At 44.3% G+C, this 23,401-nt stretch overlaps 1 protein-coding gene and 1 non-coding gene across 3 annotated transcripts; both read right to left on the bottom strand.

The window, feature by feature from the left end:
• Positions 1 to 544: 544 nt before the first annotated feature.
• Positions 545 to 18,142, bottom strand: E2F8 (E2F transcription factor 8). Of its 2 annotated transcripts, none has more exons than XM_066364546.1 (13): positions 17,904 to 18,142; positions 16,623 to 16,750; positions 14,640 to 14,918; positions 14,129 to 14,285; positions 11,870 to 12,184; positions 11,519 to 11,680; positions 9,268 to 9,405; positions 7,171 to 7,374; positions 6,750 to 6,837; positions 5,959 to 6,490; positions 2,082 to 2,214; positions 1,567 to 1,961; positions 545 to 1,213 (listed from the first exon to the last, which is right to left on the bottom strand). In XM_066364546.1, exons 2-13 carry the CDS (start codon positions 16,635 to 16,637, stop codon positions 1,031 to 1,033), a joined length of 2,601 nt encoding a protein of 866 aa, XP_066220643.1. In that variant the 5' UTR covers positions 16,638 to 16,750; positions 17,904 to 18,142; the 3' UTR covers positions 545 to 1,030. The 2 variants fall into 2 exon arrangements, with proteins under 2 accessions (XP_066220643.1, XP_066220651.1); XM_066364554.1 differs by lacking the exon at positions 17,904 to 18,142 and adding an exon at positions 17,293 to 17,418.
• TRNAP-AGG (transfer RNA proline (anticodon AGG)) lies at positions 8,840 to 8,915 on the bottom strand. Its single transcript has one exon. It is a non-coding gene; the product is annotated as a tRNA-Pro (tRNA).
• Positions 18,143 to 23,401: the final 5,259 nt, after the last annotated feature.

Here is a 23,401-nt window from a genome sequence, read left to right as displayed (position 1 = left end):
CATGGGGCGTAGTGTAGTTTCTTGGATGTGGAGGAAATCAGAAAGCTTGCTGCTGCTTTCCCATTGCTGGAGCGGGGCCATTCGTCTAGTGCGGTAAGAGGACTGCATCTGCAGCCCTCCTCTGTAGACAGCAGCTGGGGTGTATGCTGGTGGTGCCCTGGCAGGGTAGGGAGCACCCCCAAGCCGCCTTTCGTGTCCAATCTCCCGGCGTATGAAGGAAAGCACATGGGATTTAGCGGGGTGACCCTGGCCAAGCAAGAGCGTCTCCAACGCCATTTTCACTTCTGTGCAACCAGAGCCATATGGACGAACAAAAGGACAGAAGTGGGAACATTTTGTAAACTTTGCATTTCTAAGGGAACCCAGGATGTATTCCCCAGACCAAGAACTTGCCCTTGTGGTTAGTTAGATACATTTTCATTTTCTCCCCAAAATGCCCTGACTAGACAAATGAAAATGTTAAATACGTTTTAGAAAAATTTTAATTTCAACAATTTATGATTAAAATTACATTTTATAAATAATTTTTCCATATACTTGATTGAGGATTGTGGCAAACTTTACAAAAAGACATACTGTAACAAAAACATTAAAATTACAGAAAAATATAGCTATAGCCCCTCCTATTTAAAAATACATCACAAATCACAGCGTTTTCTTTGTGCAAAGTTTAAGACAATGCTGTATTAGCCATGTCACACATTCACTCAAAGGGAAGTAAACTTTAATAGTTACTTTGCATAATGGCACAGGCACAGGTGAAATAATTCATTCTTTCTTCCTAGGAGTTAATGTACCTTAGGTCAACATTTTACCTTTATTTTTTAGGATGAATGAATTTAGCTTAATTCAAATACACACACACACACGTATGTGTAAATGTATGTGTGTGTATGTATATATGTATGAAAACAAGTGTTTGTTTTGAAATTAAGTAAACCTTCAACGTATTTACAGTATTTTCAGAGAACATGTTCTCCAAATCAGTCTGAGTACATCTTATTAACTCTTTAGAAACCAAATTTGTCAATTAATGCACATCCTCCGTGGAAACTTCCAGTTTTCGCTGTGGGACAAAGAGGGTTCCTACAGAGGTTTTATTAGCACCATCAAAATCCATGCAGGATGAGCTCATCAATTTTATTGGTCCACCTGGGGTACGGAAGAAACTCTCGGCCACTAATTGTGACCCTTTGGGTGTTACTGGAACAGGCTGATTGGAAAGAGAGGAATGGAAAAAAGAAGTCAAGCTCACAGAAGACTGGCCTGGAAGGATATGTCACACGTGGAAGCCCAGTAACCTTTGAAATTGGCCAGGTAAGCCCGGGTGAGTTTTACATGCTCAGCTGTATTTGTTAAGGCCAGGGAAAAGGCTCATGGTAACTCAGTAATATGGCCTCCTTGCGTGCTTCTCCCTGGTTTGGAGAGCAGGCGGGCCTTTCTCACTCCTCTCTCCCATCCTTTCCCTCTTCAAAGAAGAAAAGCAGAAGCTCATCTCGCATGACACTGCTATTTGGGACTGAATAACCCAAGGGAAAAAAATAAGTTAAATGGAAATACTCTCACCTGTTGTGCCCCCATCACAGCAATGGATTGTCCATTCAGTTGGTTCTGGCCCAGGACTGGAGAGTCATACCTGGTGGCCCTTCCTTGCTGGGTGCCTGCATTTTCCGGCACAACGTTAACAGCCTCTATTCTCGGAGACATGGGAAAAGTTCCGGGCTCGGGGCTGGCGGACACCTGCACACCGGGGGAGACCAGGCCCAAGTGCTGCAGGGTGAAGTTTACAATGGCTGAGCTTGGGGTCTGGACAGGCACGGGGTGGCCCGCAGTGAGAGCCGGGCTGCTCCCTACAGGTACGGCCGCCACAGAAGTTGGTGAGACCATTAGCTTCAAAGGTGTTACATGAAAAGAGGGAAAATTAACAGCAGTAAGTTCAGATGATGTCACTGGAATAACACCTGGAAAAAAAAAAAGGGGGGATAAATATCTTAAAAGCACAGGATTTGTCTGAGATACTTACAAGGCTTAAGCGAACGTGAGGCTGACCCACGCCAAAATAGTGTTCTACGTACACTCACCTGCGATCGGGGAGCTGTAGATCCTGTGGTTCGGGGAAAGCGTACCTGAGTTTTCTTTACCAGCCAGAAGGGACTCTGCCCCCAGGGATGAACACTGGGTGAGAGGGATTAGGTATCCCGATGGGAACAAGGTCTAGAAAACAAGGAGGAAGGGTTTATTTTACATACAAATACTGGAATAAAATGGCCATGTGCCTCTACCAGGATTAATATACCTTCCTAGCTGTCTCATTAGACTAATGCCTCCAAACTGTACAGGCTCCGGGCAGGGCAGCGATCGGCTCCCTGAAGATAATATCCCTCCCTCCTGTTCCAACACTTGTTCTGAGTAATACAAACAAACCATGTGTTCCTTAAATGCTCTCTGTTCTTAGGAGTGTCCTAAGGCTACCATTGAGCCTGCTGAAAGTAGGATTCACCCAGCAGACCCGCTTCACCCTGACATCCTATGTCCTGCTGTCAGCCTCCTTGGTATGACGCGGTGCTGTCCGAGCCAAGTTAATCAGTTGGATACTATAATGGCACTGCTCTGTTTTTTTATCAACTGCTCTTGAATTACATAGAATGGTATTTCCCAAAGAGTATTCTGAGGGACCCTGGTTTCATGGGATGCAAGGAGGCACTGCTCGAATCATGCTTTGGGAAATGCTGATTGATTCAACAAAGGAAAACGGTGTTTTAATTAGAGAGTTTCTGAGAGTCTTTATAATGGCATGTGTTGTAAATCATCCATGGGCATCCAGCACATAGCATTTCCCAGGCTATCTGGAAATCGAATTTTTGGCGGTATCGGAATTTAAGGAAAAGACTTTAAGAAATGTTGATGTAGAAAAGGGGGTTGCCAAACCATGGGCCAAAACCCAGAATCCTGTCTGTTTTTGTAAATTAAATGGCACTGGAACACAGCCATGCCCATTCATTTATGGATTGTCGGTAGCAGCTTTCCTCTACAATGGCAGGGCTACGTAGGTACCATGGAGACCACACGGTCCAAAAAGCCAAATTATTTACTATCTGGTCCTGTACAGAAAGATGTTTACTGATCCCTGACTTAGAAAAAGGAATTATACAACTATGGATTTATTTCTAATACTTTAGGATCTAGTGATACCAAGTAAACACGCTTGTAATATACAAACCAAAGGACACGGCATCAGATTTCAAAAACTATAGATGAAAAAAGAGGACTGATTGATTCATATTAGGGACCCAACTGTCACGAAGCAAAAGCTGTAGGCAACATAGTTACAGATCACAAGGAAATGGCTGGAATGTTGGGCTGTGTGTCCCCGCCCCCCATGCCTGCTAGGTCACTGTACTCCAGCACACAGAGGAAGCCATGGTGGCCGGAACGCCTCTAGTCCGCTTCAGCCTCACCGGGACTGGCGAAAGCTAACAGCAGCTCGTGTGAACCAGGGGACCCTCCTCTTATCTTCCTCCAGATCTTTCTTCTGGACATTGTTAAAACAATAGTTTACACTTTGATCTAGTGGTTAATAGGTCCTGTCTTTTTCTTGGGAACCAGGAAATTCAGAATCCACAATGCAAAAGTATACCACAAACATTAAGTTTCATTTCTTAGATGCTTGGTACTGTTCATTATCTTTATGGGTAGGTTCCTTGAAAGCGGCACAAATAGACGTTTTAACAGGTGAATTTAGGGATTTTACAAATCCTCTTTGCTATTGTTAATCATACTCTCTCGTGGTTCAAGCTACTCTGGTTGCTGGTTTAATTCTTTCAAATCTTCAGCAAAACCTGTAGTACTCTAATTATTTTTCAATTTTCCACAAACTACTTTCATCATATCTTTTAACCTATAATGCTAATCCCTTTTTTAAAAAATGAGAAATTAGCAGGATGAATGAATTTGACATATTTCAACTTGCGTGTTAACTCATCTAGGCTATATTAGTCCTCTTACCCCCTCTTCTTATTACAAGTCCTATTTTATTTTCACTATAGTTATTATTCATTGCCTGACATGTTTGTGTTATTTGCATGCTGTCTTCTCTCCACCCTTGTAAGTGTAGATTCTCAGTAAGGGTTTGCTAAATGGATTAACACTCAAATTAACACATTTTCTCTGTCCCGCTCAGTTCATGCTGAAGAGCAATGGTCAAAATGAAGTCACAAAGAAGAAAAAAGAAGCAGGGGCACATGGAAAATCTATCCACTGAAAACCCTAATCCTGAATAACTAAGTGAACAACAGAGACCATTATTAAATTACCCCATTGGCTCCAAGTGATTATGGACCTCCCAGAAAATCCAATCAGGCTTAAGCCTTGTAATTTTCCACCAGCATGGATATTAAATGCAAAATGATACTATGCTAAGATAGATATTTTAAACTGTTACCATGAAGCCATCCTAAGGGAAGACTTAACAAACTCTAAAGCCTCCTTAATAACAAGTTACAGATAATGCCCTTCATCTTATAGGTGCCTTAAAAGAATCACAACCCCTTTGGGTACATCATCATGTCATATATTCACCTAGCCTCACAAAAGCTGTCATGTGGCCCTGGGACAAGTACTCAAAGGCAACCATCACCAAAGGCAGGTGCTGGATTTGATTGGTTCAGAACAGAGTGCTTTACACCCAGTAGATGATCAGGAAAAACTGCATGAACAAATTCTTTATAGATGTGGAAAAACAAGATGTAGAGAAGTAAAATAATTTGAGTTAACAAATGAGAGATTAACATCTGCTTCCACATTTAGTAGTGTTCATTCGGTGATCATGTCTTTCATATATAATTGTCCTCAGGGAGGAAAATGAGATAATGTATATAAACGTGCTTAATCCTTCTGACATCTGGTGTGTGGGTGGGCACTCAATAAATGTTAATTCCTTCTTGAACTAAACTATGCCTAAGAAAGAAATGGGCCCTGGCCGGTTGGCTCAGTGGTAGAGCGTCGGCCTGGCGTGCGGGGGACCCGGGTTCAATTCCCGGCCAGGGCACATAGGAGAAGCGCCCATTTGCTTCTCCACCCCCCACCTCCCCCTCCTTCCTCTCTGTTTCTCTCTTCCCCTCCCGTAGCCAAGGCTCCATTGGAGCAAAGATGGCCTGGGCGCTGGGGATGGCTCCTTGGCCTCTGCCCCAGGTGCTAGAGTGGCTCTGGTCGCAGCAGAGCGACGCCCCGGAGGGGCAGAGCATCGCCCCCTGGTGGGCAGAGCTTCGCCCCTGGTGGGCGTGCCGGGTGGATCCCAGTCGGGCACATGCGGGAGTCTGTCTGACTGTCTCTCCCCGTTTCCAGCTTCAGAAAAAGAAAAAAGAAAAAAAAAAAAAAAAAGAAAGAAATGACCTGAAACATCATAGTCCCTAGAAATTAGTGTGTCAAATATATCTACAGTTTTCCAAGATAAGATTTTTCTATTTGCACAATATATAGATTTTGGTTTCGATTTTAGAAGTAAAAACAGGGGGAACGATTTATCTTCCAGGCAACAGATACCAGTTAGATGACATCAAACAAACATTAGGTAATGACTCAGAAAGCAGGAGTCACCGGAACCCTATGTATCCATCCATTCATTTGGGGTTATATCTGCTTATAAATAATTTAAGACTTTCCTGACAGGTGTTTGCATTACAGTATGCGGTGGAGAAATGGGACTTAAAAACAACCAACTGTGGTGCTTTAAAAAAAGAGCAAATAATCCCTTCCTCCAATGGTTAAAAATGTCCCTGCCGTCATCCCAGCCGGGGGATTAGCTGTCTGGAGCCTTGTTTGGATTATAGATGCTAAGGAACAGTTCCTTGTCTTCCGAGAGACTGCTCTTTGCTCTGGTAAGTTTCACAAGCCACCAAATCCTCCTCTCATCAATTGGGCGAGTTCCTAAAGCTCTGCCCAGGGCAAGGGTGTACTTACTGCGGCAGAGACATTCTCCAGTCCTTTTAGGTCCTCTTTTAACTTCTTCTTGGAACCACTGTCCTCAAGCATGTTTGCCCTCTTTGAGCCTCTTTCTTCAGCAGGTTCGTTTCGGTTCTGTGCACCTTGTCTCTCTGGCCCCGGCAACAGGCTTCCAGGCCTGGTGGAGGCACCAGGCTTCGCGGTCTCATTGGCTGCTTTCTCGGTGGTGGTACCTATGCAGTCTTTTGACCTTGTAGCTTTAGAAGAGGGGGTAGGGCAGATTGTTGGGCTCAGGCCTCGGGGCAGCATCATGGTTTGGGTTTGGGCAGGCTGCAAGTAGATGGCATAGGATGGGCCCGAAGGGGCTTGAGGTAGGATCACGGGCACAGCTGATGTCAACGGGCTGTGGATCAGAGGGACCACCCCCAGGGGCTGGAGGAGGGCCGGTGCGGTCAGCCCCAGCTCAGCATTCACTGGGGCGTCCAGAGGGGCCACTGGTTTGCAGTGCCCAGATCTTGCCAGCTGTAATTTTGCTTTCTTTCTGGGTTCACTAAAAGACAAGATTTAAAGCATGACATATTTTCTAAAACGTCCTAAAATTAAACATATTTTCTCTAAAATTTTAGGTCTGCCCCTGTAGAGCATCCCAGATGGAAGCCCCGCTTTTATGAAACTAGCAGGTAGTTTCTGTTATAGGAAAGATGGTCTTATCAGATTCCAAGGCGAGTACCAGTTCTTACATGGAATAAGTAATGCTAATGATGCAACTAAGTAATTCGTCCCGATACTAAGGACCACTGCCAACCTACCTTGATTGCTCCTCTAACTGCATTTTGCAAATAGCCGCGAGCTGAGCCATTTTACTGGGGAAGGGTGCAGGATCCTGAGAACTTTCAGCTGGTAGAATAGAAAGCAGGGAGGGGGGGGAGGTGGTCAGAGCAAAAGAATAAATGCTCACGGAGATGACATCACTGCAGCCCAAGGAAGGAACAGAAAACATACCTCTCCCCCAAATCACACAGCAATAAATGAAAAAAATCCCACAAACTACTTTTTATCCTTTAATTCATGCATACGTTAGGACTCATATTAGGTTAGGCAGATGGATATGGAAACAGTTCTCTAACAAGTCTCACTAGGCTCAAGCAAGCTAAAAGAAAGAAAGAAAGAAAGAAAAACAGATAAAAAGGAATTCTTCCAAGCAGAGCCCTGACGTGATTGAAAACACACCTTTGCTGGTCTTGATAGGGCTGCTGGGAGCAGAATTGATCTTTCTCCGATCACTCTCTATGCTCTTGACCAGTTTGATAAGAGACGGGTGCCGAGTGAAGTTCGGCTTCCCTTGCGTGGAAAAGAGGTTTTTGGCGCAATTCTCTTTTGGAGACGGCGTCACTTCCAGGTCTGAGGGGAGGAAAGGGACGACGGGGCTGAGACCTGTAAGGGAAGAGGCCAGGGGGTCTAAACACGGGCGATTCGCCTCCCTGTGGAATGTAAAGACAGCGCGGCTCTACAAATGACTTTAGGAATGAACTGGCAGCAATTATGTGCCAGACATGGGTACAAGGGCTTTTTATCTATACCTTGTTTATCCTTTTAAATGAATTCTGAGCCAAGATTTCACATTTAGCATTCCTAAAACCCATTGTACCTTATAATCAGTGGTATGCTATAATGTGTTGGTGGTTTTTTCCCTATTCATATATAAAAAAATTGTGCATCTTATCATGAGGGGAGTCTTACTCTGATGAAATATGGTGATTCTCACTCCTATGAACTGAATATGTGTCCCCCCCCCCCCAATTCATATGTTGAAAACTAATGCTCAACATAATATTAGGAAGTGGAGCTGAGGGGAGGTGCTAAGGTCACAAGGGTCAAACCTTCTGAACAGGACTGGATGTCACAGAGCTCCCCTTCCACCATGAGATTACAACAAAAAGACTGTCTAGAAAGCAGGTGCTCACCAGACACTGAATATGCAGGTGCCTTGACCTTGGATTCCCAGCCTCCAAACTGTGAAGAACAAACTTCTTTTGTTGATAAGCCACTCAGTCTATGGTATTGTTATAGCAGCCTGAACCTACTAAGACACTCTCAGCAACTCCACTAGGGGCTTACTTCTAGGAAATGCATCCCCATTCCAGAGACATTAACCGACTGATTCATGGGCTCTCAGCTAGAGACCGTGGCCTGATATGAACTCCATCAGTGTGGTCCCAGAGCTTGCACTCCAAATTCCTGCACCAAAAATCCTCTCTCTGAGGCTACAGACCAAATAAAAATGTCCTCACCAAGGTGTCATGGTTCTTCCCATTCTGCAGACGAGGAAACACAGCCTTGGAGAAGAAATGTGCCCAATGCCACATAGCTAACGAGTGGCAGGGCTGGGACTGGAAGCTCTCCATGGTCCATGTTGTTCTTGCCACTTCCCAACACTTCTGTGTGGGCAGCTTTGGTGGAATGCAAAATAGCAGAATCCCAGAGTTGAGACGGACACTACAATATCGATCCTGAATGAACTCATTGCTATCTATCTATCTATCTATCTATCTATCTATCATCTATCTATCTATCTATCTATCTATCTATCTATCTATCTATCTATCTATCTATCTATATTTTTCTGAAGTGAGAAGCAGGGAGGCAGAGAGATAGACTCCTGCATGTGTCCGACCAGGATCCACCTGGCATGCCCACTAGGGGGCGGTGCTCTGCCCATCTGGGGCCTTGTTCCATTACAATCAGAGCCATTCTAGCGCCTGAGGTGGAGACCACAGAGCCATCCTCAGCGCCCGCGCCAACTTTGCTCCAATGGAGCCTTGGCTGCGGGAGGGGAAGAGAGAGATAGAGAGGAAGGAGAGGGGGAAGGTTGGAGAAGTAGATGGGCGATTCTCCTGTGTGCCCTGGCTGGGATTTGAACCCAGGACTTCCACACCCTGGGCCGATGCTCTACCGCTGAACCAACTGGCCAGGGCCCTGAATGAACTCATTTCTTATTGTCAATGGGCATTGGCCCTGTTGTGGTCACGGAAAAGCATAATGACAGCAATGGTATCTTATGTTTTGTGATGCTTTCAACTTTTTCATATCTTTTCACATACAGATTTCAGCTCCTGGGAATTGTACAGGAAATGGTTACGGACCTTGGGTTGCTGATGGAGCCCAATAGCCAAACTTTCCATATCGATACTCATCTTTGTCTTTTTAATCACTTATCTACATTTTTTTTCATGGGGGTGTGTGGGTAGGAAGAGGAAGAGAGAATCTCTCTAGATATCCATTAATTCAAAACAGTGAAGCAGAGTATTTAAGCAAACAAATACATACCACTGGGATTTGGACTGATCTCTGGGCCTGTCCATTTAAAAGCTGGTTTTCGGCCTCTTTCTTCAGTAACATGAACTTTCTTGATAAGATTCAAGCTACTCAGAACATTAGCTATATCATACAACCTCCTAATTTTTGCTGGGGAAAAAAAAGTATATATTACCACTTAATGGAATAATGGAAGATCAAAGGACTTTGCTTCATAAGGATTTCACATATTCAAAGAGCCATCCTAACCATCAATGTCAGACAGAGAAAAAAATGTTGACTCTTTTAAAGTCATCCTAGTGATATTGCTTTAATTAAAATAAAGAAAAGAGTTTTAAATATTGAAAAGACTCAGTTACTGCTGGTACTGAATGGTGAAATGACAAGAGCACGTATTGAAAAAGGAAAATGACTCAATGAGGTCATCCTATCAGGAAGTCGGTTACAGATTTTTCGACAAAAAGTCACCATTGCCGGGCATCTTCTAATGAGGATTCAGAAGAATTTTATTAACAAAATAAATAAATCATCAATGGTAAATGTATTGCTTTTCTGCTTGTGACCATTTATAACAATAAGGTTATGATTTAATATCGTATGCCTGGAAAGATAGTTCCATAGCCCATCAAAATTTATAAATTGTTGTAACTGTCCTTCTGTAATATACAAAGCATACACTTATTCATTCTACAGATCTTACATATCTTAAAAAGTTTTGTTAGAAAAAGTCTGCTTTTACTTTCCGCTCGATAGTACCAAATTATAAATCGAGCCCCCTCTTCATAGTTGTACCAGCAGGCTCTGAATTCCTTGGGGAGTCAGCAAATCACACACCTGCAGTTCCTGAAATGGTTTCCAAGCTGTGATTAACCAGGGAAATGAAGAGCTGAAAACTGGTGACTCAGAAAAGCAGGCAGCCTGTCAGCAGTATCCGGACGTGTTTTCTGAAGCCGCAAATCTCCCAAGCCAATTGCCAGCATTGTCTTTCTCTCTACCTAGTTATTTTGTTAGTTTTTTTGTTTGTTTTTGTGACAGAGACAGAGAGAGATAGAGAGAGGGACAGATAGGGACAGACAGACAGGAAGAGAGAGAGAGAGAGATGAGAAGCATCAGTTCTTCTTTGTGGCACCTTAGTTGTTCATTGAATGCTTTCTCATATGTGCCTTGACTTAGGGGCTGCAGCAGAGCGAGTGACCCCTTGCTCAAGCCAGCGACCTTGGGCTCAAGCTGGCGAGCCTGTGCTCAAGCTGGCGACCTCAGGGTTTCGAACCTGGGTCCTCCGTGTCCCAGTCTGACACTCTATCCACTGCGCCACCGCCTGGTCAGGCAACTTAGTTTTGTCTTTATCGATAGAGACACCATCCATCTGGGATGTCTGAATATACTTTCATGGGCCTAGTCCAGTGCTCCAGGGATGGGAAGGGGTCTGTGTGAGCACTACCAGGTACACTTGGGATTCCCACAGCCTCTGCTGTTGCTCAAGGTGGCTTCTCTTCATCATACAGCTGGACTCTCAGTGTCCGATGTTCAGGCTAGCCCCACTCCCTGCATGGAGGTTTGCTAATGCCTCTTGGGGAGATGGGCGTGCAACAGACCCTTCCCCATCTGCTGAGTGCTTCTTTCCACACCCTCTTTAGGCCTCTGTCTCTCCATAGAGGTTCCTATAAAGTCTGTTACAGAGGCAAGGATGGACCTCGGGGTCAGAAATCCAACCTATAATCCCATCCCAACTTCAAGCAAATATTCTGGCTAAAACCATTTTTTCAAAATGGCAAACCAACTGCAGATCATTCTGGGGACTTAGAAGAGTTATTTGTACCCTCACATGAAAGACAGTGGAAACAGCAGAGAAGGGGTTACAGTTCCATTTTACAATTCACTGCTCATTTAGACTTCAGGCAACTACAGATTGTGTATTAGTAAGATGGGGACAATGTTATAGTATCAAATGAGGTAACTTTTAAGGAACTGTCTATAAATCAAAGTGTCAGACAAAGAAGAGTAGTTATATACATTATCTTTGACTCCTGCACATTAGTTAAAGCAGTATGAGCATGGCTTCTCGGGAGAAGAAACAAAAGCACAATTAGAGAAGATCTATATATACTGCTCACAAAAATTAAGGGATATTTCAAAAACAAATATGAAGCGAAAAAATATCCCCTAATATTTGTGAGCAGTGTAGACAGTAAATGCATTTGGAAATCAGTTTGTAACTGAGATTTTATTAACAGGTCAAAAGTCGTGGAGTCATGACACTTACTTTTAAACTTGCTTTTATCCAAATCTTCCACATGGTCCTCTCCAATTAAAATCTTGGCAGCGATTTCTAGGCTCACTATCTGAGGCGTTGACACCAAAAACAGCATCACAAATTTCTGGCTCATCACTCTTAGAGACTTGTCTTTGCGGCTGTTTACAGAAGCTTTGAAGAAAGAAGAGGATTAGAGAATTAAAATTCATGAAGGGATAAATGACTTCTAAAGTAACAAAGCTAAAAATACCACCACCTGACAACTGCAGCATTTTAACGGTAAAGGCAGCTGTAGCTTTAGAGCAGTGTTTCCTAAGGAAACTTTTCTTTAGACCTGAGCTTTCCAAGACCGTCTCTCACCTGTCCGAAATTCCACTCCAGGGAGTTCAACAAAGCACATGTCTGGGTGTCCATTTTGGTCAGGGTTTGCTTTGATGAGGTGATCCTCTAGACCGTCACTTTTACTAAAGTCAAACTCTTGTTCATATTCTTTCTTCTTGATCATCATAATCTGCTCGGCATATTTGTTTTCCTCCCCGACGCTTTTCAAAGTCCCCAGAGTTTTGTGGAGATTATGCCGCCCATGCCAAGTGTACCTGTTTTTGGCAAGGCGGCTCACCATGTGCAAACTCTCTAGGACATTCACGATATCATAAATGCGTCGCCGCTCGACACCTATAAAGAATGAGCAACTGAATGTTACTGGGATCAGATTTTGGAACATGTAGAGACTTGAATAACTGTCTTCCATGGCTTCTTTATCAGTAGGTTCTGGATGATGTAACTTATTTACACTCAACAAAGGTGAAGATGAGAAAGACATGTCCCTGCTCTCAAAGGGTACAAAGGGACCATTTAATGAGGGTCAACTATGTGCCATACAGCATTTAGAAATTTCTAGCCTGAACTTGTGAGGTAGGTATTATCCTGCACGCTTTAATGACGAGGAAATAGGGGCTCAGGCTGGCTAAGGGGCTCACCCCAGGGCACAGAGCCAGTGAGTGGCAAAAGCAAGTCTTTAATACTTTAAATCCCACTTTACAATGTGTTTTTTATGTTACTCCCCAACACACACACAAACACAGACAGAAGGCTGTCATATTGTAGGTACAAGGTGTTGAGATTTCTTGCTGCTCATGGAACCTGCCAGACTGCCTTCGCCTGAAGCCCTTTGTGCTGGGCTATTCCTTCTGCCTGGAATTCCTCTTCCAGATGTCCTCATGGCTCCCTGCCTTGGTTCGTTCAAGTCCTTGCTCAGACGATACCTTCTCAAAGTGAGGCCTGACCTGACCACTTAATTTAAAATTGCAAAGCACTCGCCCAGCACCCCTTTATCCTGGTCTATCTACATTTTCTTTTTCCATAGCACGTATTACCTTCTAACATACGTCATTATGTCCTTTGAATATCATCTACTGCCCCACTAGAATGTAGATTCCACAGGAGCAGGCATTTTTCCTTTCCACTCACTGATCTTATCACAAGCTGTTACAACACTGCCCGGCACACAGTAGGCAATCAATAGATACCTGCTGAATTATAGAATATTACCTACATAGTTACGGTGAAGTGTATGTGAGTGAAAAAATATCAAATGCATATTCTTAAAATGTGAAATAAAGTGGCCATTTATAAACATGTATTAGAAGGCTAAAACTTTATGACACGATAGCTATAATTAATATATCCTGCATATCTCTTCAGTTTCAGATTATGATATTTTCATACCTGCAAAGATACCACAAATTTGTCAGACCTCTTTTTACCTATAACTAAATGCAAGTCCATAAATAGAGGAGTAAAAGGGGGAAAGGGGACACTCATTTTGCCAGACCTTCAAAAAACGCATTGGTCCTCGAACAGTGCTGAGGAGCAGGGAGCGCTATAGCCCTGCTCTCTCTCTCTCTCTCTCTCTCTCTCTCTCTCTCTCTCACACACACACACACACACACACACACAGCAGGGAGCGCTATAGCCCTGCTCTCTCTCTCTCTCTCTCTCTCTCTCCCACACAGCAGGGAGCGCTATAGCCCTGCTCTCTCTCTCTCTCTCTCTCTCTGACACACACACACACACACACACACAGCAGGGAGCGCTATAGCCCTGCTCTCTCTCTCTCTCTCTCTCTCTCACACACACACACAGCAGGGAGCGCTTTAGCCCTGCTCTCTCGCACTCTCTCTCTCTCTCACACACACACCCACAGTAGGGAGCGCTTCAGCCCTGCTCTTTCTTTCTCTCTCTCTCTCTCTCACACACACACCCTGAATGTATCATTCCATTGCCTGACTCTTCAACCAATGAGCCCAGAGAGAAGTTCAGAGTTGTAGCTGTTATGAAACCAGTCATAAAACAATGTTGTCTTCCTTTAAAGTTGCAGAGCATTTGAAATGCAGTCAGAGGCAATCTCCATTATAATCTTTTTGCTTTTTTTAAGATGCAATAAAATTGAAAACTATATGCTTTTCTTAAATATAAAAAGGGCTTTAGAGATTTATAATTCTCTGTGGGCTTCTTTGTGTCATTACAAACACCAGCTAGGTGAGTGTGGGTCTGAGGAGTAAGTCCACCAAGTCACTTTAACTATTAACCATTTCAGCCAGCTGTGTGCATACTTACTAAGTTCCTCAGCTACTTCATCAAGACAGATGTCATTATTCACAGCAGTGTTGGGATAGTCAGGATATCGTGCTAAGAATTTATGGCACAGCAATCCTAAACTTTTCTCTTTTCGACTTGGTTGGGATTTTTCACATTCGTCTCCTGATAAGTGATCCTACAAAGGAAGAGGTAAATAATGTCTTATTCTGAAATAAAGTTTGATGGATGTATTGGGGTATCTGCACTCTGTAACTAACACTGGTACGAGTGCTTTGCTTCAAAAACTGCAGTTTTGGGTGGAGATCGGGAGCCAGTATAAGTTGCTTGATGGATCTAAAAGGGAAGCTTAAACTGAAAGTAAGTAAGTCAAAGGTTCAGAATTCCCAGTGCTGCACTGGATGGGGTCCCTACCTTTCTGAAGCTCTGAGGAGGCTAACGGTTTATGGGTGGTAATGTTTTATATTGCTGGCATTTTTGCCACAGCGACAATTCTCCACCCCCAGATCCCTCCGGTCCTCTGCAAACCTACATGTGAACAATCTTTGGGCTCAGGCAATCCATTTCTGTTGTCAAACAGCCCCCTTTTCTGATCTCTGTTGCGGATCTCGGGGCTCACAGCACTGATGAGCATTTTCAGGTTGGCTGTTGGCGTCCAGGGTTCTCCCTGGGAGATTTCCTTGGGCTTGGTGGGTGTGGTTAAAGGGCCAAAGTCAGGTTGAATTTCTGTCAACACTATATTTGCTGAAGTGGATTCTTTTAGAGGTGTTTTCATCTGTCTCCTTTTATGTGGCTCAGAAAAGAGATTTTCCTGGTTTAAAAGAATAATTAAATTCACTGTAAAATAGGATTTATCAGATAGCTTTTGATTCTAGAAATTATACAATAAGTAGGATATTGCTGAGGAAAAGATCGCCTGATGAGGTAGTCGAGTTGATTAAATTAGTACCTATATTGATACTTGTTCATCCTAAAAAATCTCTCATTTTTAATTTTGCAACAAAGCAAGGACTTTATTATTTTTCATCTTCTATTCTAAGGATAAAAAATATTCAAAACAAACTTATGTTGAAATAATTTTAGCTTTAAAGTTGCAAAGGTAATATTGAGTTCCCACATACCTTTCACTGATTTTCCCTAACAGAAGTGATCATTTTAAATGATCCCAAACTCCGAGGAGTGACTTTCACTCATGAAATGTAATAAGGCCTCCATAGCAGAAACCATGTCCCATTCATCTGTGCATCCATCTAGCACAATGGCTACATGCAGTAGGTGCCCAATAAAATGCCATTGATGTAGAAGAGTCAAAGAGCCAAGAAAATGAGGACAAGCACTAGCATGTGGTCAGACTTGTTGGTGAAATCCAGCAGGAAGCAGAATCCAGAGTGCCAAAGGGTAGGATTTCTGATCAGAAAAGGCTGTCCTTTGAATACTGACCCCTTCACTTTACAGATGGAGAAGTAAAATTAGTTATTCAAAGTTACAAAGCTACTTCCTGGCAGCAAGGGGACTGCCACTGAGACATAAGAGGGTCAACTGACAGCAGTTCATAAATAAGACTAATGGGGACCGTGGTTCTTCTACTTTTGTTCCCTGGGGACTTCACACATCCTCCCAATCTACTTTAAAGAAAATGTTTGGGATGGCAGAGAATAGAGACACACATGAATTCCTCAATGACTTTAGAAGCAAAGATTAATGGGACTATTTAGTATGCCTGTGACTCCCTAGGATTTATCAAGTGCTTTTCTGTTTAGTATTTTCAATAAATCCTATTGTCCTATTCTGCAGAAGAGGACAGACAGATTGAGAGGCTGCACAGGACTTAACCCCTCAGTCCAACTACGGTACCCTTACATGGACGTCAGCGCGAGGGATCCAATGGGAAGCCCTCCTGAGTGAGTGCACCTGAGAGGTGCTGATCCAAGAACGGGATTTTTCTACCGGCTGCTCTCCTTTGCCTCAGGCTATATAAGTAACCGCAATTCTCTTATTTAACTAATCTATAAAACTTTGAGGCAATTTACATTATTTCTTTCTTTTATGACACCCACACTGACAATCCTATTGTAAATTTTACAGAAATGTTTTTCTTTCAAACAGAATGTTTTCAGCTCCTATAATTAAGCTGCTCATTTGGTAGAAAATTATCTTAGAGAAATCCAGTCTCAAATCATGTCAAATGCCCTTTCTGAATTCCTTCTGTTCAAGAATTCTCAGAAATAGTGTAATGAGGCTAACAATTTTTACTATTCTTAAAAATAACTTTTCTCTCTGCTTAACTCTTTGAGACTTCCGCCAAAGCCATTAAAAACTAGAAAGAGTACTTTGACTCTGGGCAACTCTCCCTCTTCAAAAGTTAAATTTCCCTTCCTTCTGGGTTTTTACAGAGGGTAACTAAAATAGGATCTGGTATTAATAAGTTATTACTGGATATTGAAAAGTTATAAATCAAATCAGGATGATACTCCATTTAAAACTGCAAGGATGAATACTGAAGTTAAAAAGGTACCTTTTCGTTCTCCATCCTGTAAATTTCTCATACATTTAGAGTTTCTTTAAAAATAAAAAATCTGAAGTTCCTCCCAATATCCTGATGGTTCAAGCAGTCCAATAAATTCTATTAAAAAGTTTAATATCCTTAAAGAAAAAAAAAAGAAATAAAAATTTTAAAGAAAAATAGAAGCAGGAGATCCTTTGAAAATTCCTTCATGAACAGCATAGACTATTGAAACAAAGACGAACGAAAACTGACGAACTGCATTTACACTTTATTCCAGACAAGAGATAGCCCCACTGGGGAGGAAACTACATCAAACGCCAGTAAATTCTTTGAGCAAACCGACTCGCTGTCATGAGACATCAAGTAATCCACATAATTTCCAGTGACAGTCTTCTCTCACCTTTAGGGAAGTCAGGCATTTTTCTAGGGACTCGACGGAACGGACAAGCACAAGCACACACCTAAGTCACAGATCAGGGCTCGAGACTGAACTGACACAAACTCCAAGTATCTGGATAAAAATTTGCATTTAGATGCCCAAATTTCTACCCTGACATACAACGTGCATACTCTCAGCAGTAAAGTCTTGGGAAGCAGCTTGATAGAAAACTTCCAAATTCAGTCCTAAGCTCTAATCATTAGAGTCTAATGTACTCTGGGCATTTAAAGAACGCCTTACGATTCAGACTTTTTATAGAGACTTCCTTAAAGATGCGAAGCGCTATTCGGATGACCAGTTCACGCCACGATGTTGGACCCCAGGGAAGGCTGCATGTGCGCATTAAGGCAACCAAGTACAGTCCGCTGGTGCCACACACTCAGCGAGCGCCGCACTTCCCGCTCAGGCAGGTCAATCTTCCCTCCTCCAAAACCTAGCCCGCGCGCCTCCCGCCACTCAGTTTCCGGACAGCATCCCCGCGGTTTCCAGGGCAACGGCACTCGACCAATCAGAAAGCTGGCCGCGAGCCTACGATTGGTTGGGGGTTCCAAGGGCGGGTCCGGACCGTCCGCCTTCGATTTAAAAATTTGGCGCGGAAAGCCGGACCGTGGTGGGCACCGCCCCTTAGCTGCGCGGAGCTGGAGCGCGGGCAAACCCGCGCCCGGAATCATGGCATCCCCGCCCCTCCCCCTCGCCCGCCCCCTCCCCTCTGCGCGGGAGCTCAGCTCCTCCTCCTCCCACGGCCCCCGGCGGAGCGAGAGGCGGGAAACGGCCGCCGATGCCGATGCCCTCCCGAGCTCTCTCCCGGTGCCTGGCCGGCCAGGCGTCGCTTGCCTCTGCGTCCCGCTGACCTGTCAGTTCAGCTCACAGTTGAAGCGGGCGGAATCTGAGCGGGGACTCCTCGGCACGTCCTCCCCGCTCAGGCTCCGAAGCCCGCGAGTCGGGCCGTCAGTCGGTCCTTACGCCGCGCCGAGGTGGGTGCCAGAGAGAAACGCCGGGACCAAGACTGGCGGGCCGGCGGGAGGACAGAGGGAGCGTGACCGTCCAGGAGTAGTCAAGCCCCCGATTTGAAATTAACCCGCTCCCCGCGCGAGCCGATCCCGCGGACAGGGCGGGTCACTCCCCTCCCTCACGCCCACTCTCCCGGCGGGGACATCGCGCGCCAATCCGAGTCTCCAGACCCGAACCCGCCGCGAATCGCCGTGCAGGCTCCGCCCCAGGTCCCGCCTCTACGACGGTGTTGGGGAAAAGTTCAGCAACTCCCCCACTTTTTTTTTTTCTTTTTTTTTTAATTTGCAAGCACCCTTACCCCTTGCTCAAAGTTGGAGAATGAAGTTTGGCCCTCCCGGGACACGAGGGCTGGAACGCGGGCGCTCTGCGATCCCCTCCCCAGCCCCCAGATCCGTTCACCTGCCCTCTGGACCCCAACCCGGACCATTTCCCCGTCCATCCTTGGCATGCATTACTGTGCTATCTACCATCTGCCACATGGCTTCTAGAAGAAATTGGTTTATGGCGGGAGAGGCTTGGCCAGCTGGTGCCCAAACTCGATGCGCGCGGGGTCTTGGCCGAGACGTGAGAACTCAGGTGTGTGACAAGGAGGATTAAGGCTGAACACCCGCCAAGCTTGTTCAGGGCGTCCGCCGTTCCCACTCCTGTTCTACCCGCTCCTCCCGTGCCCTTCCCTGTCGTCTTCCCCCGCGTTCCCTCTTTTTCCTTTTTCCAAGCCCCTGGCAACTTCAGCATGATTAGAGAGTTCTAGATTGATAGGGTTGGGGGACGCTGTAGTCCAACCGCTTCGTTTTTCAGACGGGGAAATCGAAGCTCGGGCGGCAGCGATGCCTTGCCTATGCCTGGAGTATTCGCGTCCTCGTTGGTTTGCTTCTCTGTTATCTGTCTAAAAGCGTTTCTCCCCTTTTATGGGGATCTGTGTTGGAGTTGCGGGGCTGCATATATTGCCCAACCTCACGTAGATCAGGACGCCCACTTATCGACTGTTTGGTTGGAGCGCTTCCTTCTCTTTTGTAATCTCGCGTCTTTAAACCACAGCAAGCCCAGGGATACGATCCCGCAGTCCCATCTCATGCTTCTGTGTCAATGAATCACCCATTGCTGACTTATTGCGCGGGACATTTTTATATTCCCGGATGCGATGTAAGGGCTGGGATGCTGTGATAGTGAGGCTGCGGTCGCTGTGCTGCAGCAACCAGCCGTAGGGCCAGGGGTCTGCGTGACTAACAGTGGCTTTACCCCTGCTGGAACTCTACCTCAGGGCGCGCAGGGTGACCGCCCTGAACGGTGTGTCTGTCCTTTCCTCTCTTCTCCAGCGGGCCGTCCTGGCTTCAGGCCAAGTGTTGCTCAAGAAAGCGTTTGGACCTGAAGGCTGGCTCTGGGTGAGATGCCTATAGCTCTCCGATTTAAAATAAAGCGAGGGTCACAGGGCAGGACCTCACCACCGATAGCACTGAGCAGCCGTTCTTACTGAGCCCCTGAACACCTTTCCTGGAGCAAGGCGCAATTATAAATGCATTAACAAAAGGTGGGTGCAGTTGGTGCTTCTGCTTTAGCTACTATGTTTCACAAATCGTTGTTCGCTCCCCTCCCGCCCAGCACCTATAGGAGTGCCCCTGTACAGCTTAGCCTCACCTACCTCAAGTTTTTACATCCCAGGAGTCCTCTTTAAAGGGACTCTTCAAAAGCAGCCATCTGTTCAGAGGCGGTGACTAATGTACTCACATCTGTGGTCTACAGGGCCATTCATGTCCCAGGTGTCTGAGTGCCAAAAACTTGTAGGGCATATAATGCAAGGAGCAGTCATCTCTGACTACACAGATGGCATCTCATTTAATACCCAGCACAGGTGTTAACCATGAGTTATGATCCAGAAAGAGAAGCAGAGCATTTTAAAATAACAAAAATTTTTGAGTAACTAAAAGCAACAACACCAACAAAAAACCTCAAGGTAAGTTGCAGCACTGGGATTTGAAGCTAAAGAGTTTATTCTTAAGCACTTTTTACTGAAAGCCATATTCTTCACTGTGCCAATCTATTGAAAACTTTTATTATGTTTACTGCGAAGCCAAGAAAAATGAAGGACAGGTTGAATATCTTTTTTCTTGTTTTCTCATCAAATCAGTTATTAGTTATATAATCCAAGGGAATATTTATGCATTTTTTTCCTGGTCTTTTGTTCATCATGTTGTGTAATGTATGTGTCACTGAAGTTAGACCAGTTTTTCAACTCTGTGCTGCCACCCTTATGATTTGTACAACTTGGAGGGCTGCAATATTATGTAACATGCTTAGCACTAAACAATGAAAAAAGATATCAGAGGTAAAGGGGAAGATGGGCGTCATCCAAGGTGTCTAGATTCAAAGATAACTTCCAGGATTTTGAAATCATGTCCCTTGTCATTATCACCAGAGCTTCACACATGCTGTGTGAAAAGATCAGGCCGTTCTCCCACTGACAGGGTGAGTAAGGGCTAAGGAAGGAGTTGATCTAAGCTAGTGGGCTCCTAGACCTTGACTTCTTGCTCTCTTGCCACCACTTTCCACCCAATGTGCTCTGTCACTATTTCCTGAACCGGTGGGGCGATGCAGGACTGTGCTGTTTCTGTAGCACACTTAGGCACAGTCACCACAAAACAGCTGTCTAAAGCTTTAAATTGCACAAATCCCCATGTACGGGGTTAGATTACAGCTGCTTACAACTGTAGCTCAGCCTCCTTTTACCTAGTTGGTTCCTCTGCTCAAAAATGAATTGTGTTGGGTCCAGTCTGGCAGAGTTTAAGAGGGTGAATATGACAAGAGATGCAGGAGGTGGGAGTGCCCGGGCGCTGGCTCGTGCTGACTGTGGGGCTAGGCTTGGTCAGAGCCTGCTGATGGCTGCAGCGGGGCGGTGTGTGGAGTCCTCTCCAACTCTCCTGTGACTTCCTGGGAGGAGCTCCACTCAACTGATGAGCCCTGGATGGGAATTTGCCGCACTGAATTCAGCAGCAGCCGTAAGAGTTGCTGCCATTTATTGAGTAATTACCATATCTAAATTTTGAAAATGGTTTGGAGATTATAGAACATGAAATACTGAAGACCCTTTTATAGAACTGAAGTCTGAGTTCTGTCCTCATTGTCTTACTGCATCATCTGGTCTTAAAATTGTCATAGAGCTTCGGATTATGTAGGCTAGGCACTTATGAGTGGATTGGAGGAACCCATTTCTCCAGGTTCCTGAACATTGAAAAAAGTATACATACAAGGAGTAGGGGGCAGGAATTTATTACATGAAAAAGTCCCAGTCAATGCTGGAATCCCATACACCCCCTTCTCAGTATTGCTATCCTTTGGGTGACATCTGGGAGTGAAGTGTAACTGTGGCCGTGCCCCTTCGGGCAGATTCCTCAGGTCCTGTTCTGTAGCCCTGGATATGCAACTCTGTCACAGACACCCCTCCTGCACCACTGTGAGCTCCTAGAGGGCCGGAAGAGGAACTTCCTTGTTTCTCTCTCCCCCACCCCAGCCTCCGTGCCCAACTGGGTGCCTGGCCCAGACCAGGGGCTTGATAATGTTCCTTGAATGAATAGGGTCCTAGTCTTGGGTGCCATAAAAGACAAGATACCTTGTCTTTTAACCTCTTTATCTATATACATGGCTAAGTTCAATGCCTGGCCTGTACTTGGTGCTCAATAATGTCAGGAAAAATGATCTCATAATAACCATCCCTTTAAAAATGTTTTACTTTAGCTAAGTACTATTTCCAACCCTCTTTACTCATGACTTTTATCTGTCATTGACTATAGCATAGCACCCTGAATGCCTCCTATGCCCCCAAGCACTGAATTGGATGCTTGATTTATACATGTGAGTCAAAGAGACAAAGTCCTCGCCCTTTTGGAATTTCAGTCAAGCAGCGGAACAGTGTCTGGCACAAAGTGTTAACTGCTATTGTTATTACTGTTATCATCATCGTATTTTTTTCCTGTAAATGTGAGACTTCTTTACCTCAATTTAGCAAAGAGATTTTTTTATGTGTTCTATCTCCTACCGCTATAGTACATTTCTTTTCTTTTCTTTTTTTTCTTTTTTTTTTTTTTAGTTTTTCTGTAAGTATCTTTCTTGCTTAGAAATCTAACTTTTGTTCTTTTTTTTATGGGTCACTTGCTCTGTGTCTAAGGACTGTGCTGGGCACCAGCTACAGGACATGGTGGCTGCCCTCGAATCACATTGACAAAGCCAACCTTTCACTTAACCAACTTCTTTCTCTATTTCTTATCCAGGGACATGGACTTCATTTGGACAAGTTGTCTACTTTTCTGAATCTTTCGAATTGCTGCTTCAGAGTCACTGGAAGCAGCCGGTGTCTGCTGGAATGATCACTGAAGTCATCTTAAGTGGGTTAGACCTCAGTCAGGCCATCTGGAGTCAGGAGCCAGGAAGACAGAACAGGCTCCTGACCGGCCAAGTCACGGGGGGTTATCCCTACAGGGTTACAGTCACCAAGCCCTCTAGCAGCCCACTTCTTCCTCAAACACGTTTCTTCTAACTCCTTGGCACTTGGGAATTCCCCTTCAAGTCATGGTTTTCAGGATCTAATACATCTCATGATACCCAGATATATTATGGTAGAGTTTGTTCACTGTACTACTTTACCATATAGTGCAGAAACTGAATAGGACATACATAATTTTATTGACAAAATAATTAAGATCTTCCAAAAAGAAGCACATAGCTCTCAGCTTTATTGCTCACAGTGTTTTTCAGTATGGAAATTGGTTGGAGCAATTGCATTTGAATTTACCCACAAAACGGATAGTTCTAAATGTGCTTTTCATTTATTTTTATTATTTTAAGATTTTTTAAAAATGTATTTATTGATTTTAGAGATAGGAATGGAGAGAGAGAACGAGAGAGTGAGAGGAACATTGATTTGTTGTTCTACTTCTTTATGCATTCATTGGTTGATTCTTTCATGTGCCCTGACCAGGGATTGAACCTGCAACCTTGGAGTGCCAGGACAATGCTCTAACCAACTGAGCAATATGGCCAGGGCTTACATGTGTTTTTAAATAGTGCTAAGGTTTGTTACAAATTTAACCTTTAAAGTAAAAATCTCTCATTGTCTTCATGTTACTTGGAATAATAGGAAATGACATTACTATTTTATTAAAAATGGAAAGATATTTGATAACCAAAATTGTTAGGTGCTTGTTATCTTGGCGTCATTGTGAGAATAATGTCACGTCTGTGTCAAATCACAGGTGGTAGCTTCTTAGAGAAACTTGGAGTCTAGAAATAGACACCTTCTAGTCAATTACCTTCCTTGATAGAGGATAATATGTGGTAAAATTTAGGA

The sequence above is a fragment of the Saccopteryx leptura genome, chromosome 1 (assembly GCF_036850995.1).
Source record: "Saccopteryx leptura isolate mSacLep1 chromosome 1, mSacLep1_pri_phased_curated, whole genome shotgun sequence".
In the NCBI taxonomy this organism is placed as follows: domain Eukaryota; kingdom Metazoa; phylum Chordata; class Mammalia; order Chiroptera; family Emballonuridae; genus Saccopteryx; species Saccopteryx leptura.
The sequence above is the reverse complement of the archived record's forward strand: the minus strand, read 5'-3'. Positions and strand labels throughout refer to the sequence as shown.